Source organism: Delphinus delphis, chromosome 11 (assembly GCF_949987515.2).
Source record: "Delphinus delphis chromosome 11, mDelDel1.2, whole genome shotgun sequence".
Lineage (NCBI taxonomy): Eukaryota > Metazoa > Chordata > Mammalia > Artiodactyla > Delphinidae > Delphinus > Delphinus delphis.
In genome coordinates, this window is record NC_082693.1 from 86,446,516 (window position 1) to 86,466,165 (window position 19,650).

A 19,650-nucleotide genomic window follows, 5' to 3' on the forward strand; every position below is an offset into this window, starting at 1 on the left:
GTTCTTCTTTCTCAAGATTGTTTTGGCTATCTGGGGTCTTTTGTGTTTCCATACAAATTTTAAAATTATTTATCCTAGGTCTGTGAAAAATGCCATTGGTAATTTGATAGGGATTGCATTGAATCTGCAGATTGCCTTTGGTAGTATGGTCATTTTAACAATATTTGATTCTTCCAATCCAAGAACTTGGCATTATTTTTGAGGTTTTGAGTTTTATAAAAATAGATTCATATCATATACGTTCTTCTGCAACTTTTTTCTTCATTTAACATTGTTTTAAAGGTTCATCTATATTGTTTCATGCCACTGTATTTCACTTTCATTTTTGTATTCAATTGTGTAAAGATATGATACAGATGATAAATATCCCTTTATCTATCCTACTTATCAAGACTTTTGTATGACTTCCCTTTTTTTAAAAAAAAGAACATTTTTATTCATATCTTCTGGTGCCTACATGACAGAGTTTCTACAAATAGGATTGCCCTGTCATGGAATCAAGTTAAATCTTCAACTTGACTGGAGAGTGTCAAACTAGTTTCCCAAGTATTTGAACACTGCACTGTACATAAGTCCTGATGGTCTCCATCCTATGACTTAGTGTCGAAATTAAACATTTTTGTCTGATCTAGCGGGTGCACAGTACCATCTCCTGGTGGGCTTAATTTGCATTTCCGTCATTACTAATGAGATTAAGCCTCTTTTTCATATGCTTATTGACCATTCCTGTTTTTTCTTAAATGTCTTTTGGGCTGTTTGTATTTTCCTTATTGGTTTTAAGATTTTTTTGGTGTTCTTTGGATCCAGTTTTTTGTCAGTTACATGTGTTGCTGGTATCTTCTCCCAGTCTGGATTTTTTTTTTTTTTTAACTTTATGGTATCTTTTAATTCTAGAAGTTTGTAATTTTAATTTGTCAACCCTTTCTTCTTTTTAATAGTTAGTACTCTTTATATTTTAAACTTATGCCTTTGGTATTTGTTGGATTTTGGGGTATGGAATGAAGTAAGGAAGCAGTTTCATTTGTTTCTGAAATGAATAACCGGTTGTCCTAGCACCATTTATTTGTAGTCTTTCATTTACTTACTGATCTGAAATGCCATCTCTATCATATGACAAATTTTAATATATGTGTTGTTTGTTTCTGGACTTTTTGTTCTGTCCACTGGTCAGTTTATCTATACGTTAATCAGTCCATATGCCTTCTTTTTCAGGAGTGTCTTGGCTATTTTAGGGTCTTAGCTTTTCCACATAAATTTTAGAGTTAGCCTCAATTTTCATTAAAAACCTGGGGATTTTGATTAGAGTTGCAGTGGAATTTTAGATCAATTTGGGGAAAATTAGTAACCTTAAAATGGTCTTCTTATCCATAAATATTTTCTTCATTTATTTAGGTCACTGGACAATGAAATCTCAGTCTGGGAATGACTGGTCTAAATTTAAAATCTATGAATGCAGGGATTGTCATCTTTGCTCTTATTCCCAACACCAAGCATAGTGATAAGCACATATATCAATAAAAGTACATGTTTATCAAATTGAATTTTAAAATATATTTTTTTCAGTTTTAAGCAGTTTCTCCATCTTTTTTTAAACAAAGTTTAATAAGGACCTAAAACTTAGTAAATAAGCTAGTAATGCATTTTGAAAGTTCACTATATACTTTTTTTTTCCTTTAGCTTTTATCTCTTCTTTTTGAAGATTTGTTCAAAAAATTTAATTCTGAAATGAAGAAGATTGCAGACCAGGTGATTCCTAAGCAAAGAGCAGCCCAGTTTGATGTTGTGAAACACATGCGTCAGGACCAGATTACCAATGGCATGGTGAATGCCATTTCAACCGTAAGTCTTCAGTCATTTGGGTAGAGTTTTGTAACTTATTTGTAAACCTGTTCAGTGGGAAATTTAAAGTACTGATACTTTGAGAATCTAGGTGAAAAAAGTATATATATATTTAAGTCATAAATTTTCTACTTTGAAAGATAGTCTACAGTTTAAATCAGTAGGAATTTTACTACTATATGACTTCATTGCCAAATTATAGTTCTTGTTATATGAGGCAATAAGAAAATATATATACTTTTACATAAAGGAAAAATCTTTTAGTTTAACCGTTAATAACCATTCTTTCAATGGATACTTTTCCCCATTTTCTTCTGTCATAAAACTGATATATTACAAGTAGGTTTATTAATGACAACGTTTGTCCAAAACAGCACAACATGTTTCATTTCATTGTAGGTTTATATTCCTCAAAGAGCTATCAGCTGTTCTCACGTGAGTGATGAATTCAGGCCTCAGCAGCTGCTGTGTGTTCAGGGCCTCCGGCTGTTCATAAAGGGTTATCAGATAGGTTTTTGCTCCCTTTCTTAAAGCGTAACATCTATAGGTCTATCTGATAAAGTCTTGTTCACGTTTTGTATGCCAGACATAAAATTAGTTTTATGGATGGGATTTGGTCCCAACAAAAGAATAGTATAGAGTAGCACGTGGACTCCCTTAACAATGAAAGAATTAGTGGTCGACTTGCTGCCCTACTTGACTTGAGAAATTTGCCGTGGGTCTGTTTGAGCAGCCCTCACCATGACAGCTCCATCTAGACCTGAGGGGAGCCTGGCCTTTGTGCCTCTTTAGGACCCTCACACTCCTGTGGCCCAAACTTGTCAGGAAGTAGATTCCTGAATATTTGAAGCGAAGTCTCCAAAGAGCACTTGAACACACTTCTGTTAGAATGACTTTTCTTTGCTTTTGACCCATGATTTTCAGGTCAGAATAGCTGTTTTGAGTAGTTGTTTTGCCCCTAAGTGATACCACTTTACGTCTGGGAGCAGACTGCTTATTAGGAAAATCAGTAGTAGGCCTTGTTACAGGTGAACCCCAATCTGTAGACAACCAGAAAAAGATCAACTTGTAAAATTGTGATTGTTGTCATATGTAGACTATTTTCAACAGATAAATTTTCTCAGAGGAGCAGTTTTAGACGCTTTGTCTGTTTCTCCTCTCTCCCTTTTTAAAACTCCTGAAGAATATTGGAAAAGATTATCTTGCTGAACATCTCGGCTTCACTCCCCATCTACTTCCTATTTGCCAGCAGCTGCTGTCTTAGTTGAATTCTGTGATGAATATTTATTTATCTTCCTTGCTCTTACTTTGTGGTCATAAGTCAGTTTACTAGGTTCATTCTCATTCAAAGAATAAAAGGAGTTAACTCAACAAGCAATATGAGAAGTTAACTTGTGGGATCAGTGTGTTTGCTCCATTTCTTTGCTTTGTAATGCATCAAGTTTCTTCCTAGGTTTTAGCTTTTTTCCACTCTATCAAAAACTCAAGTTTCTGAAGTGATAGATCTTCACTGAAATAATGCTTAAACTTTAATTTGTGAGGAGATCCCCTGAGGTCAAATATTTAAATTCAAACATGAGTTTTTCTACTGTGAGGGGTTTTAATCTGGGATCCATGAGTCCTTCCTTGAAATGGAAGGCAAATTTTCTGTTTGTGGTCCTATGTGCATTTTTCTCGAGAATAGTCATAGCTTTCATCAGATTATCAAAAAAATGAAGAACCACTGTTTAGCAGATGTAATTTTTTCCCTTTGAATCAGAAAGATCATTGAATCAATCACTTTTTGACATTTTGTTTTCTACTTTGCTTTTTCTCTGCATACTATTTTCTATTAATTCACATTACCATAAGTTGAAAACTTAATGATTCCTAACCTTAATCCTGAATTATCCTTGAGAATATTTAACGTATACAATTAATACCACTATAAAATAATATATTTAATATATTTCAGTACTTTCAATGCATAGGAGATAAGGTAAATTTAATGTTTAAAATTTATTTCATATGAATCTATTTTAAGATTGACATGGTAGCCAAAGAAGGTATATAATATTTATTAATATGAATATATGTGCAACTTTTAGCCTTGATTAAGAAGCCTATAGTTATTCATTTTCCCTGGTAACTGCTATTAGAGTCTTCTTTCTATTGCTATATTTTCCTCTCATTAAAACTAATTTTGGAAGACATCCAGATAATGGCACATTGCAACATGAAATTATCTCTTTGAGCTTCAAGCTAGTGTTACCTTAAATGTGTGTAGAAACTGCTAGTGTTCTATTAGTTGGCTTATTGCTTCCAGTGGAAATCTTTGGTTGAACTGGCTTGTTCAGAACATAATTAGTTCTTCAGAAAATACCCACTCTGATGTGATAATGTTGATGTGTTGAAGCATTCCGAGGTGGTTGCTAGATATAGGTAATATCCATGAAATTCCTAGAAAACCCCGGTGAGTAACTTGGCTAAATTTTAATTGTGACATTTTGATTTCTGAATATATATCATGGCTCTCATTTCACAAACAAGCAGTTCCTATGCTGAGCCTCTCCGAGTGACTTCAGAGTATCAGGCCACATGAATGGATCAGGGGTAGCTCATGTCTTTCCTCTCCCTTCAGGGAAATTGGTCTCTGAAGAGATTTAAAATGGATCGCCAGGGTGTGACTCAGGTGCTGTCTCGCTTGTCATATATATCCGCACTGGGCATGATGACAAGAATCTCTTCCCAGTTTGAAAAAACAAGAAAAGTGAGTGGTCCTCGATCGCTCCAGCCATCTCAGTGGGGAATGCTCTGCCCTTCGGACACTCCTGAAGGAGAGGTAAGGTCCCCAAGGAGTCTCCGCTGTGTCAGTGGTCATGCCTGTTGGTGATGCTCTGCTTCTTCTCCCGTTCCCCCAGGCTGTATCGTTTTTGGGGTCAGCCACGTATCAGGCAGAGAAATGTTGTTGCAGCCATCAGAATGTCATCAGTATCATTCCCGAACAGTACCTACAGAAGTCTTTGATTTATTATCTCACCTAAATAGAAATATTGTCCAAATTTTCTTGCTTGTTTTAGTTTATCCCAAGAGTCAAACCAGGCAGTGAAGAGGGGATAAGAATATGAAGGAAAATTAAAGAGACCCATCACCTTTGCTCACAAGGAGCTCTTTTTAAGCAACTCCTTATTTTCTGTGGCTGTACTTAAAGGACATCAGAGTCACAGTTGCAGCCAACTAGGAGCACACAGTCCAAGACCTAAGTTGGATTCCAGCTCACTTATATAGGAAACATAAGCAGTTACCAGAACACTAAACCAAGGAGTTTAAATTGGTTTACATCCATAGCACCCACTATTTCCTGTGTCGTGGCCCTTTCTACTTCATGTTAACCACTGTTGGTTTCACTTGATTTTATGCCTTCTAAATTGTAAAATTCTGGAGGAAGGAACCATGTTAGGTTCACCATTGTATCCCAAGGTCCTAGCCCAGAGCCTCATTCAGACTAAAGGCCCCATAAATATATGCTGAGTGAATAAATAAGTTAAATATGACAGGTAAAAGATATATGTTCCAAAGTGTAGGAATTAGTTATGACTTGGGAGAGGTGAAAAATACAAGTCCATACAGGGTTATAATTTTTAGAAATTATCATTCTTCTCCTGATTTATCTTAAACCATATGGAAATTCACATTAAAATTTTCCAGCTTGTCAAATTTGCATAACTTACACATCTTGAGTTTTGGAACACTAAATTTCCCAGAGATTGCTTCAACTAATCTAGATGAAGTACCTGTTTTGTGCATCACTACAGCAGATGGTTTCTAAGATTGAAGATGTAATCTTTACATGTCACATGTGTCTCAAGTGTTTTTGTTTTTTTTCTTAATTTGCTGTATTATGTCCTTGTTTATATGTTTGCTTTAGATTTTTTTCCCTCTGGTTGTATAGAAGTTTAAAAATATTTTTTTCATTTCCTTCTTACTTTGAAATAATTTCAGGCATACAAAAAAAGTTGCAAAAATAGTGCAAAGAATTTCCATGATCCTTCACCTAGATTCCCCAAATGTGACATCTTATGTAACTGTAGCACAGTTATCAACCTCATAGCCCCAGTTACCAACTTTCATAACCCCAGTTATGAAATTAACACTGACAACAATATTGTAATCTGTAGACCTGATTCAGATTTTGCCAGTTGCCCCACTGTCTTTTTTTGATCCAGGATTGCTCTCAGTTGTTGAATCTCCTTAGCCTCTTATTCTGAAGCGGTTCTTCACTCTTTGTCTTTTATGACCAAGAAGCTTGGAGAGTACCGGCCAGTTATTTTGCAGACTCTTTCTCATTTCAGGCCAGCAGTTTTATATTTTTATGTATTCACAATTATCAGTGTTTTCCTTTACTGTTTTTATACAGTGTCATCTTAATGACTGTGGTGTTCTGTTGTCAGGGAATAGCAATTTAGGCAATTGGTTTCTTTGGGGAGGGGACATTTATAATGTCATCATTATTTCCAGTTCAAATAGTACTGTGCTGAGCATGTCTGTGGCTAAATCTACGTTTATATCCTTGCTTTCTAGTTCAGGATAAATTCCTTTAGGATAAGGCGTAGGTATATCCTTAAGGCTTTGTATGAATCTCCAAAGTGTTCCCTACGAGGCTGTACTGCTTTGCCTTGTCACCAGTGGAGTGGTGAGCTATTTTCAGACACAAACTGTACTTTGTGTTACTCATGTTCATTCTTAGAAATGACTGTCTTTTGTTTTTTAGGCATGTGGTTTGGTTAAAAACTTGGCCCTTATGACGCACATCACAACTGACATGGAAGATGGACCCATTGTTAAATTAGCCAGTAACTTGGGAGTAGAAGATGTGAATTTATTATGTGGGGAAGAGCTGTCTTACCCAAATGTGTTTCTTGTCTTTCTTAATGGTGAGTATATTATGGAGACATGTTGATCCTAAACAGTCTGTTTGGGAGGGGGAGGGAATTGACTATTATCCATGTATATAGAGCACAAATATACTTTAATTCTGCAGTCAAATTCTCTGCCACTGAGCTGTACCCCCTGAGTATACTTTAATTCTGGACCCAGGTTGACATTAATTGAAAGGTAGAAAAAATGGTAACAGAAACAGTTATTCCATTGGCTGAGTGACCCAGGTTCTGAGACGATACAGCTGTCAGAGCTAAAGGGTAGCTTTGACAGCTGGCAGCGTATGCACAGTGGCATGAGGCTCAATACGGTATCTTTAAGTTCAAGTGAAATATGTGAGACATTCTGCAGAAATAATCAGATCAGCCCTTATAGTGAGATGACTTGTATTCAGCCACTGAGTGAGTGATTGTCCGCAGCCTCTGGCGAGAGGGTCCCTTTCCTTCAGCTTCTGCTCCAGTTGCTTCTCTCATACCCCTTCCCACCCACCTGAGAGTCCTCCAGAGATGCTGCAGCAGGTGTGGCTTGGTGGCCTGGGTGCCTGTCCCCTCACAGGTGTGCTGCATGTGCTCACCCTGGCCTCAGCCCCCATGCTCTTCTCCCCCTTCTTCCTGCTCTGGGAGGCCTTCACCATTTCCCGCGTGGGCTGGTGAGAAGGAAAACAGGGCTGTTGGCTGCCTGCCTCGCTCAGTGAATTCTGGCAGCTGACGCTGAGTGAGTCCTTACTCTGGGTACTCACCCAGTACCTCTCTAAATCCTCACACTAGCCCTGGGAGCCAAAGGCCATTTTCCTCATTTCTCAGATGATGACAACAAAACCGGTTTAAAAATAGCAGTTACTAGGTGCTATGTCCAGTTCTAAGTGCTTTCCATGAGATCAGCTCATTTAATCCTCACACCGACCCTGTAGAAGTGGTAGAGCCAGTGTTCAGACCCAGGGGTCTGGACCCGAGTTCATGTCCCTGCACGGTGCTGACAGACGAGGAGACTGAGGCTGGCTTCACCAGTCTTATGCAGCCAGGGTGTGGTAGGCCTGGCCCTGGACTCTGGTCCCCACCCCAGGCTGCCCTTGACCACTCCACTCTGCTGCTCCCTCCAGCCTTGTGGACTGGCTGCAGGCTTAATAACAGTACTTCCAAATGACTGCTCAGTGCTGCTTATTGTTTTTGTTGAGTAGATATTTTAAATCCCATTAGATTTATTTTTTATTTCGGTCTTGACTATTCTTATTCTTTCTGCTTAGGTAACATCCTGGGCGTCATTCGAGACCACAAGAAGCTGGTGAATACATTTCGACTGATGCGAAGAGCAGGATATATCAATGAATTTGTTTCCATCTCAACGAATCTGACAGATCGGTGTGTCTATATTTCCTCTGATGGAGGAAGGCTGTGCAGGTAGATGTGGCTAGAAAGAGTTGTTAAGATCTCTTTATGTTTGCTTTTGAAAGAAATGGACTTGTTTTTATTTTTGAAGCTGCTTTAACCTCTTTCATTGTTAAGATAAATTTAATTCACTTAGCAAACACCTCATGAATATGCATACTGGCTACTGGGGATTCAAAGATTAATGGGAGTCAGTCTCTGCCCTCAGAGAACTCAGTCCGCTGGGAAAGGCAGAAATAATTAGTAATAACAACCAACTCTGCGAGTAATAAGCGCTAGCCATTATTTATTATCTTAATAGATGTATTATGTGTAAGGCTTTAACTACATTCAACCCTATAAGGTTGGATTATTATTTTCATTTAACAAATGAGGTACCAAGGTTTAGTGAGACTAAGTAAATTACCCAAAGCCAGATAGTGGTGGAGTCTGTTTTTCACCCGGAAGTCCTTAGAATTCATTTGACTCCAACAGTCCTGATTTTACCCACTATATTCTGTTGCTATGAACTGACCTTTAAAGGATGAGTAGGATTGCTTTAAAGGATAAAGGAGGAAAGGAGAAAGGCTAAGGAATGGCAAGAATAAGAAACATAGAAGCATGAAGAGATACCATAACATTAGATCCGGTAGAAGAGTAGGTGCCTTATGTTCATTCCGCACATATTTAGGGCCTATTTTGTACAGGTGCTGTGTCGGAGGTGGGGTTATGAAGATGAACATGACATGGTATCTGGTCCTTTGGGGACAGGCAGGGACTTCAGCTGAGGATGTCACCTTGTTTCATAGGCCTTCACTTGATTCACCAAAGTCTGTCTTTGTGGACCTCAGGTAGTGTGAGGGCACAAGTCAGTGAGCTGGCAGTGGTTAGAGTGGTGGCAAGAGCTTGGAAGTCTGCCCAGCTGGGAGAGTGGACTGCCAGTGTCTGTGTCAGTCTGGCATCCTTGTTTCCTTCCAGTTACCCTCCTCATTCTCCTTTGAGGATTGCCCTTCCTCACTGGCAGTCTTCTTGGGACGGTCAGTCAGGTGCTCTCTCCTGCTCAGCCAAAGGACAGGCGGCTGACCCAAGCCAGGCCAGTCAGACCGTCTCTTCAGAGAGTTTGAATCCCAAAGAGAATAGCTCAAGGGAAGAAATGGCTGGAACAGATTCATCCTGGCAGCGATGCATACAAGAGGCTGCTCATTACCCCTGCCTTTCTGGATCCTTGGGGCTGTTCTGGCTCCTTTTCTTTCTGAGGCTGAGCATTGCACCTTTTTTCTTTGATTCTTATCCTTCTAGTAAATTCTTAGCCTTTTGGTAAACTCCTTAAAATTTCCTTCTTCTTTTTTTGTAAATTCCATCTTTGCTTAAATCGGCCAGAGTTGGTTCCTATTCTTTGCAAGCAAAGAGCCCTAACTGATGCTATACCTGTGTTTGAATCCGAATGTCCCACTTACTGACTTGTGTGACTCTGAGTTTATTACTTAAGTCTCTGGGCCTTGATTTCCTCAGCTGTAAATATGTAAATAACAGTGCCTCCCTAGGATTGATATAAGGTCTGGTAAGTGCCTTGTAGGGTGCCAGGCAAACACTGGATGCTTATTTATAGCTATTAACATGGTCCAATTAAGGGTGGGGAAAACACTGACATTTTCTAGCTTACTCTTTCTTAGGATTTTTCTTTTTCATTACATCCCATATAATATGGCATAGCCTGAAAGAAAACTAGTTCTTTTTTTTTTAGAAGTGATTGTATAACGACACAACATAGATCTGGCAGGAAGAATTAGTAGAATTCATTGAGTAAACTGAAAGGTAACTGAGGTGGCCAAGTGTGGTCCCCTCCCTCTCCTACCCCTGCTCTGCCATCACTTCTCAGTCTCTTAAGCTGAGCTAAACTGCAGCCCCAAATGAGGGAGGCAGCAGGGTCTCTGCTTCCCTGCCAAGGGGCAGCCAGGATTTTGAGGCAGTGTTGAGTCCCATGAAGAGTTCACCCTGTTCACTTTCCAGCAGCTTGTACCCCCTTTTGTAATTGTGCAGCTCCTCTTCTTAACTGCTTAAAAGTGCTCATTAGTCCTCAAATAGTTATTTGGACTTGAGGGTGGAGCGCACGAGTGTCTGCTGGTTACTTGCTCCCCTCTGTAAGAGCCGCTTGTCCAAATAGCAACAGCCCTTGACGTTTCGTGCCGCGTGCCGTCCTTTGTGTCGGGTGTTTCCTCGTGGTGGCGAAGCCCTCAGAGGCAAATCACCGCTGACAGTTACAGGTTAATCTACCAGAACGTGTGGACCAAAGCTCTCTACCTTACGCCCATTACATCACTAAAAATCCCAAAGTGAAAAAGCTATATTCCCTGCAAACTCATACCTACTCTTTGGTTGTGTGTAGCTTTAAGTACCCTGCTAGTGTAGCCCAGGGATGTTTGTCCTAAAGCAAACCACTCTAGACAGCTGGAAGTCATCAGACCTTCACTACAAAATGCCATTGTTTTCCTTGGTGATGGTTCTCTGCCTGCTGACCTCTCCATACTCCCAGTATGAAATCAGGAGAGGCTTTTGGTATGATGGATGCATTTACACAGTTTTAAAAAATATATGATATTAAAGGTATTAAAGGTTTTGGTTTTTTTTTCTAGACTTTATTGAGTATCATTTCATACTGCTTTCTCATTCAGAACCAAATATTTCCAAAGATACTTGGAGAAAGGACTGTGTGTTTATACATGTATATGTGCACACATGAGCTGGTGTGTGCGTGTGCACGTGTGTGTGCGTGTGTATGTGAGAAAGAGAAAATAGGCCCCTGTGCACTCACACTTGTAAAAAATACCTGGTGTCCTCAAGCACTCCAGAAATGTTTGATCATATCTACCGCTTCCCTCATTTCACTATAGTAAACTTACTGATTTAATTCTTTTGTTGAACTACTGTAAATCTGTTTTGTTTTTTGGGTTTTTTTCTGTTTTTCTATTCCAGACCCTATATAATTGTTAAGAAACAGAAGGCTGCAGTCACAAATAAGCATATGGAAGAGCTGGCTCAGGGGTACAGGTAAATAGCCAAAAGCAAAAGTCCTCAGTCTCCTTAATACTCATTTATATGATCTAAACAGAAGTAATGTTATTTGATCTGAGCTTTTAAGAAAAGTATTACATATTTTCATTTTTAGTCTCTTAATTCCTCTCTACCAGCTATATCAACCTGTTAAAAACCTGTTCTTTTCTATGTGAACTTGCTTGGACATTGTAAAATATTTATCAATTTAGATCATGAGGATTCCAGAGTCTTGGTGTAAATTAGCACACTCTTCAGCGTTTCTAGGATGAGAAGGATATGTTGATGTAGACATCTGACGTACTGTGGGTCTCTCATCATATGGGGTTTTTAAAGTCATAGAAGGTATTTTTTAGAAGTGGGACCAGATTGACAAGAGTCACAGATGTTTTACTGTTTCCATTTTGGTGATTTGTGATAACTCTATGATCTAAGAATAACGTGTTTCAAATATCCCAATGTATTGATACTTTTTGGAAGAGAAAGATGCTTTGGGCCTAAATGAAAGCATGTATCTTCCACTATTGCATATAAAATACTGCAGTAAAATGCTTTTTAACATTGTCCATTTCACCAATATTTTCCCAGGAATTTTGAAGATTTCTTGCATGAGAGTCTGGTTGAATATTTAGATGTGAATGAAGAAAATGACTGTAACATTGCACTCTATGAACATACGATTAATAAGTAAGTAACAACAATAATTAAAACCTGTTCCGGGGCTTCCCTGGTGGTGCAGTGGTTGAGAGTCCGCCTGCCAATGCAGGGGGCACGGGTTCTTGCCCCAGTCCGGGAAGATCCCACATGCCGCGGAGCGGCTGGGCCCGTGAGCCATGTCCACTGAGCCTGCGCGTCAGAGCCTGTGCTCTGCGATGGGAGAGGCCACAACAGTGAGAGGCCCGCATACCGGAAAAAACAAACAAACAAACAAAAAACCTGTTCTGATGATAGACACTATCTTCTTTTTTCACTTCATCTTCAATTCTATTGTGTATTCCTAGTAGGAACTGTTAGAAGTATACTGTTAAGGAAGCATAACCCATAGTTTATCCCAGGAGTATCACAAAACTGCTAATGAATAATCTTTAGATTTAATTATCCTTCCTTTTCATTTTACACTCACTGTACATTTCTTAAAAGGAATTGCTTCTCTGATTTTAATACTCGATTACTGCCAAAATTAAACTAATGAATCAGGCTACATAATGGTGTATTTATCTGTTCCAGGGTTGATTTTGTCAGTGGATGTCTGAATTCCTGTTGTCAATGCAGGAATTCCCTACCTTGTATGTTGTAAAGATATCTCTAAACTTATGTGCAATATAGACATGAAATGGTGATATGTTCACAGTGTTTCTTCTAGAACAGTGATTTTTTAGAAACATCTTTGTTCCATTTGGAATACATTATAGGACATTTATATAACTTGCTGTCTGCTGCATGTGGCTGAGGTACCACTTACCTGAAATTAGAATGTTTGCAATTATGCTATTAAGTGGTTAGGGAGTTTAATACTGCCACCTGATAACTATTTTTGTCTTCAGTCAGGAAAGTAGTTTTCTGTTTTCCACTACCAGATGAGATATACCACTTTATTTTTGTCTTACTGTAATTTAATAAATAATGCTTTTCAGCAGAATTTTTATTCCTTAAAGGTATGAATCTCTCAAAGTACTATTTTTATACCCCTCGTTTAAAAATTGACTGGAGGGCTTCCCTGGTGGCGCAGTGGTTGGGGGTCTGCCTGCCGATGCAGGGGATGCGGGTTCGTGCCCCAGTCCAGGAGGATCCCACATGCCGCGGAGCGGCTGGGCCCTTGAGCCATGGCCGCTGAGCCTGCGCATCCGGAGCCTGTGCTCCGCAGCGGGGGGTGGGCCGCAGTGATGAGAGGCCCGCGTACAGCAAAATAATAAATAAATAATAAAGATTGACTGGAGAATTATATAGTAACCCCACAAATAACGATTCCATCCTGGTTACTCAAGCCAGAAACCTCAGTTTCAGCCTTGATTCCTCTTCCCCTCTACACCCACATCTAATCTCGTAACATACCGTGTGGACTTTCAAAGTATACCCGGAATCTGAGCTCTTTTCACCACCTCCACCTGCCGCCCTACTGCAGGCCACTGCCATTGCTTGTCTGGATCCTTGCAAAAGGCTCCTGACTAGTTTTGCACTTGTTCCCATATAGTCTGTTCTTTATAGATCAGAATGGTCTCGTCACTTCTCTTCTCAAACCACGCCCCCAGCCCCACCCCACCCAGTGGCTTTCCATCTCCCTCTGAAGTCCTTACAGAGGCCTTCACGTTCCTACAAGGAAGCTATGGCTGCAGCATCATCTCCTCCCTCTCCCCCCTCACTCTGTTTTAACCACACTGGCCTCTTCATGCTCCTGCCCCAGCCCCTCTGCCCTGGCTGTCCCCTCCACCTGGAACGCTGTCACCTACCTGCATGGCTCACTCCTTCACATCCTCCAGGTCTTCACTCAGGTACCACCTTCTCAGCGAGTTTCCCTGACCACCCTATTTAAAGTAGAAATCCCTCCTCTGACCACCCCTCTTTGCTGCTTTATTTTTCTAGTGCTTAAATCTTAAAATCTGTAAAACGTGTATTTTGTTGATGCATCTGTGTATTGTCTGTCTCCCACCACTAGAAGCTTCATGAAGGCAGGGATTTTTCTCTGTTTTGTTCACTGCCATAAAGGAATATAACTATCAATATCACCAAATCACCACGCTATCCCATACATCAAATTAATTTATTTTAAAAATAAGAAAAAATTGGTATTAATTCATACTTATGACATTTGTTAAAATGTAGAAATGCATAAAGTAATTCCCCATCCTGCCAAACTCCACCCTCCAGAAGTAACCAGTGCAAATGGTTTAATATGTGCTCTTCTAGATTTTTTTCTAAGTGAAGGCAAACATACATACATTTTGCAGCTATTTTTCAGTGTCTTGATTTTTTAACTTAATGTAATTAACATTATCATCCTGGATATTTTTCCACATTAATGTATGTATATATATTTTTATATATATATATATATATATAATTTTAATTGCTTTTTATTACATTGTCTGACTACATATAGATAACTTACTTAATTGTTCCCCTATTGATGACTATTTAGGCTGTTTCCAGTTTTTTCACTATTGCAAGCAACAGGTCACTTAGTCTTAATTTGAGCTAAATTTAAGGCCCTTATGCATAGTGAACAGGAAGTCTCCTATTTCCTGTTCAGGATAGAAACTTAGGGTGGTTATAATTTTGAATAATAATATTCCTCTCTGTTTTGTAAAATTCGAATCCAGACTTTTACAAAGTTTGGACTTTCAATAATTATTAGATAGTAAGATAGTATATGATCTTATGTATGTTGTTGTCATGAAAAAAGAAGAAACTTAGATCTTTACCTTCTTCATTTTCAGCTTACCCCAATCTTTACATTGGAAAAAGTAGTTTTAATTTGCATTGGTCAAATTGGCAGTATATAAACAGAACAGTACATTTTAAACAAACTGTTTTATTCTAGGCTATAAAATGTCACTATAAGCTGTTTCTCTGTAAAAAACAGAAACAAAGAAAACAAAACCTAGAGCCCCTTCCCTCTCTGCTGACAAAGGCCTAAAATGACTGAGAGGATTGAGGTTCTGCGAGGTCATAAGGTCGGAATTATATTCTTCAAACCAAGAACTACATGGAAAGCATCCTCTCTAACCAAACGAGGGACACAGTTCAATACATGTGTAATGAAAAACAAATAGCTGGATAACTGTATAAGTGGGAGATCTTTTGCCATGTACATTGCAACTAATTTTCCATGATGTGTTGGGTTATCTTGGAAATCACTTCTCTTCAGAAGTACTGTAGTGCTTGCTTCGGCAGCACATATACTAAAATTGGAACGATTCAGAGAAGATTAGCATGGCCCCTGTGGAAGGATGACATGCAAATTCGTGAAGCGTTCCGTATTTTTAAGAAAAGATGAACATAAGACAGATAATTATTAATCTATTTCAATTTCACCAGTCACATAAAAAAGAAGAAACATCTTCTTTGGAAAATTATGAAATAGTAAATAAGAACATCTCACTATATACCTATGAAGTATTATGTTGATATATAATGTATATTTAAATTGTAATACAAATGTAAGAGATGGTAAATCAGATCCTCTCAATTTGTTGATTTCAGTGGAATTTGGTACAATTATTTTGTATTTCAATTTGACTATCAAGAATAAAAAAAAAGTTATGTCATTTGGCTCAGGAAAAAAAAAAGAAGTACTGTAAACTGTTGAAATTATGATTAAAGTTATGCTTCAGAAACACTTGAGGAAGGGACAGAAGGTCATTGGAGACCACAGATCCTGGATGTGAGATCTGTTACTTTCAGCAAGACTTAAAAACAGTCTGGCTGCCCTTTCCCATTCAGATAGCTGAGTTGCTTTATCATTTAGCCAAAACTGAATTTTCTGCAAAAACATATTATGAAAGTAACCAAGATTCTAACATCTACTATGTCAAGTCTTACTTTGTGCCCCGTATCTATAAAAATATAATGCAAGTCACCATATAACTTTAAGTTTTCTAGTAGCCACATTAAAGAAGTAAAAAGAAACAAATGAAATTAATTTTAATAATTTTATTTAACCCAGTGTATTTGAAAGATTATCATATCAACATGTAGTCAATATGAAAATATTGAGATATTTTACCTTTTTTTCCTACTAAGTCTTCAAAATCTGCTGTGCACTTACACTGCATCTCAATTTGGATGCTAAATTTTCATTGGAAATACTTTTTTTTTAATGTATTTTATTTATTATTTATTTTTGGCTGCGTTGGGTCTTCATTGCTGTGCGCGGGCTTTCTCTGGTTGCGGTGAGCGGGGGCTGCTCTTCGTTGTGGTGCGTGGGCTTCAGTAGTTGTGGCTTGCAGGCTCCAGAGCACAGGCTCAGTAGTTGTGGCGCACAGGCTTAGTTGCTCCGCTGCATGTAGGATCTTCCTGGACCAGGGCTTGAACCCATGTCCCGTGCATTGGCAGGCGGATTCTTAACCACTGCGCCACCAGGGAAGTCCCTCACTGGAAATACTTGATCTGATTTCATAACATTTACAATTGAAAAAGTAGAGTAATACATGTAAGTGGTTACAAACATAACTAAAAGGTTTTAAAATAACTGAACTGAGCTATTTCAATATAAATTTGAGCTTTAAAATTAATGTAAGATAATTAAAATTAAGTAAAATTAAAAATTCAGTTTCTCAGCCGTTCTAGTCTAACAAGTGCTCAATAGCCACACTTAGCTAGTGGTTACAGAATTGGTCCCCATAGGTCTATAGTAACTATTCTTAAAGAGGATATAGTCCTCTCTCTAAAATGGTAATACAACTTTCTCACTGATATACGTTGGAAAAGTGGGGAAAAGCAGGCCACTCATCCATATAGTTATATTAAAAAAAATTTATTTTTAAGACATTTTATTGAAGTACAGTTGATTTACAATGTTGTGCCATGTAGGTATTTTTGATACTGCATTTCTATGTGCTTAATATAGTAATTTCTTTAAATGAGTTATTATTATTAGTTAGTATGTAATGATGTTTTATTTTTTATATAGGCATTCCATATTGTCTCCTCTTATATTTCTACAAATAAAAGTTTCACTCTTCAGTTTCACTGAAAAAAATAATTTGCTGTTATATTTTATTTAAGTATATTTTTCATCTATCATTTTTACTAGCATCAAATTTTATTGTTATGAGGTTTTATTATTATATTGATATAAATGTATTGTATGTGTTTTATATATATATATATATATATATATATATATATACATTTTTGTATGTATTTATGTAAACTTAAATTTTAAGTTTAGTCCTCAGGGACCTAGATAGTAATATTTTTTATACCCTTTAAGAGATATTTATTTTAATACTTGGTGCCTAAGATGTCTGATTCTTAATTCACTTGATAGAGATACCACCCACTTGGAGATTGAACCCTTCACTCTTCTCGGCGTTTGTGCTGGCCTGATCCCGTACCCTCATCACAACCAGTCCCCAAGAAACACATATCAGTGTGCCATGGGGAAACAAGCCATGGGTAAGAGTTCCTCCTTGAACTTGGTTCTAAATACTTGGATAAATACTTATGTCTTTATTCTTTTTTTTTTTTTTTTTTTTTTTGCTGTATGCGGGCCTCTCACTGTTGTGGCCTCACCCGTTGAGGAGCACAGGCTCCGGACGCGCAGGCTCAGTGGCCATGGCTCACAGGCCCAGCCGCTCCGCGGCACGTGGGATCTTCCCGGACCGGGGCACGAACCCGCGTCCCCCGCATCGGCAGGTGGACTCTCAACCACTGCGCCACCAGGGAAGCCCCTCTTTTTTTTTTTAACAGCTCTTTATTGGAGTATAATTGGAGTATAATTGCTGTGTTATTCTTACTTCACTTGTGTTGCATGTTGGGCCAGGTCAGGCGTTGCTAACACCTGAGTGTTACCAAACTCAGGAGGTTGTGTGTGGAATTCTGCAGTGCTTGTAGGTGCCCCTGTCATGTCTAAAGCTTAAACAAAAATGGAGAAAACCTCTCTGAACTTGTACTCTTGACCAAACAAAGGGATATATAATAACTATCACAGAATTACAAGGGGGTAAATATAAAGAGAAAAGCCCTATATAAATGTAAGTAGTTAAGCAGGAGAGATGGAAGAAAGAGCAGGAAAACTCGAGGTTAAGGGAGGAGAGCAAAAGGCAATAGAGATAAAGATGCACAGTGTGTATTAGAATGTACTTAGTAATTGTCTGGGTGACAGTCATTGAACCCATTATATCCACGCAATTGCTCCTATAGCTCCTGAAACACTCAGTATGTGTCACACCATTTTCTGAGTTCATTTTCCTTTCTTCTTTCTGTTTTTCTTCCCTTTCATTCATTTATCTATTAATTTATTTATCATCCGTAACATTTATTGAGCATCAATAATAAACCAATCATTGAGGCTGGAACCTTAAAATATAGAGATAAGACAGAGCCCTGCCCTCAGTGAGTTCACAGTCTAGCAGGAGAGACCAACAAATACAACAGTAATTCAGTATAGTCTGATAAATGCCATAGTAGATGATAGCCAGAATCTAAGGGACTAAGCAGAAAAAACACCTAAGGTTAGAGAGTGGGCTGTTTCTGAAGACTAGAACTGAACTGAGCCTTGAAAGATACTGAGTGTTTCTCACAGGTATGGAAACGTAAGCAAGCAGTGTGTGGGTCGTTTTGTATAGTATATGCTGTAGTATGGACATAGAAGCGTGGTGGAGAGATGCCATATGTTGGGGAGTTTGAGTTTTGTCTTGAAGAGGATACAGAGAGGACACTAGCAAAAAAAGTTTTGCTTATAAGCTTTTTTTTGAAATGTTTTTAAAACTCATTTAAATCCTAATAAGGTTAATAGGTTTTATTTTCATATATGTCTATGACATCAATATGACTTGTCATCTCTGATTTAAAGTATGATACAAGGAGGTTCATAAAGAAACTGTAAAAGGTTTCTGCATTGCATTTGGGCAACAACCAGAATGCAGTTAGCTGCTCAGTTACTTACAATTAGCTGCAGTTGACCATAGCTTGACAATTAAGTCATTCTGTTTCTCCTACAGATAAAGAGTATGTATTTCCTTTCGAGTTTTTATATTGCCCTTTGGTTGGCAACAAAGACATAAGAAGCATGTTGTCCTGCTACCATTTACCTGAATGATGTAATGCCTGGACAGTTCAGAATAATTCCCAGTGGGAAAATCTAAACAGCGGCTCATCAATTTAGCCTTTCCCATTCATACTCAGCAGCAGTGTAGGCTGATTTCCCGCTTGTGCTTCTGACTTGCTAACAAGTTGAAATATACAGTACTGAATCCTGTGTGTCATGAAAGGGCTATCACTTCTATTGGGTTTACCAAACCATTTTGTTTCATGATGTGAATCCCAGCTGAAACAATACACCTTTTGTGTAGAACTTTCAGCAGAATTAACGGAAGACTAATCACTTCATCGCTAATGCCGCTCTTTAGTGTGTTTGAAGATTGAAACAGAAAGAGCTGCATCTATCTCCACTTGGCAAATCTTTTTTTTTTTAAATAAAGAAGTGATTGAATGAAAGAAATAATATTTTTATTTTTGTAACTCCTCTTCCTACCAAAAAAAAAAAAAGCCTTTTATTTTGTAGCCATGAGTATCTGAAACGTTCGGCTAGTTACCACACACAGTTAAGCAGGATCAGTGTGTACAGAAAGCCAATTCAGTGTCTGTAGAGTTCTTTTGTAGTTTTCTGTGTGAAGGTTTTTTTTCTCGTTTTGTTTTGAGTGTCATTTGCAATTCATTGTCTGTGTTTTCTGAGGTTGGTGTATTCAGCTGCTCTGACCCTGGGTCCTGCACATTTAGCTCCTTGGATACAATCCTCTGACGTGACTGCTGACGC

The 19,650-nt window shown here is 38.3% G+C and overlaps 1 protein-coding gene and 1 non-coding gene across 2 annotated transcripts in view; both read left to right on the forward strand.

Moving 5' to 3' along the window:
* Positions 1-19,650, forward strand: part of POLR3B (RNA polymerase III subunit B) — a 115,141-nt gene that overhangs the window by 49,826 nt on the left and 45,665 nt on the right. Inside the window, exons 13-19 of the mRNA XM_060025536.1 lie at positions 1,678-1,839; positions 4,460-4,660; positions 6,590-6,752; positions 8,000-8,153; positions 11,094-11,168; positions 11,760-11,858; positions 17,161-17,288. Of these exons, the coding sequence (XP_059881519.1) occupies positions 1,678-1,839; positions 4,460-4,660; positions 6,590-6,752; positions 8,000-8,153; positions 11,094-11,168; positions 11,760-11,858; positions 17,161-17,288 (982 nt within the window). The remainder of the gene's footprint in view (positions 1-1,677; positions 1,840-4,459; positions 4,661-6,589; positions 6,753-7,999; positions 8,154-11,093; positions 11,169-11,759; positions 11,859-17,160; positions 17,289-19,650) is intronic.
* On the forward strand, positions 15,047-15,153 carry LOC132434671 (U6 spliceosomal RNA). Its single transcript, XR_009521387.1, has one exon. It is a non-coding gene; the product is annotated as a U6 spliceosomal RNA (small nuclear RNA).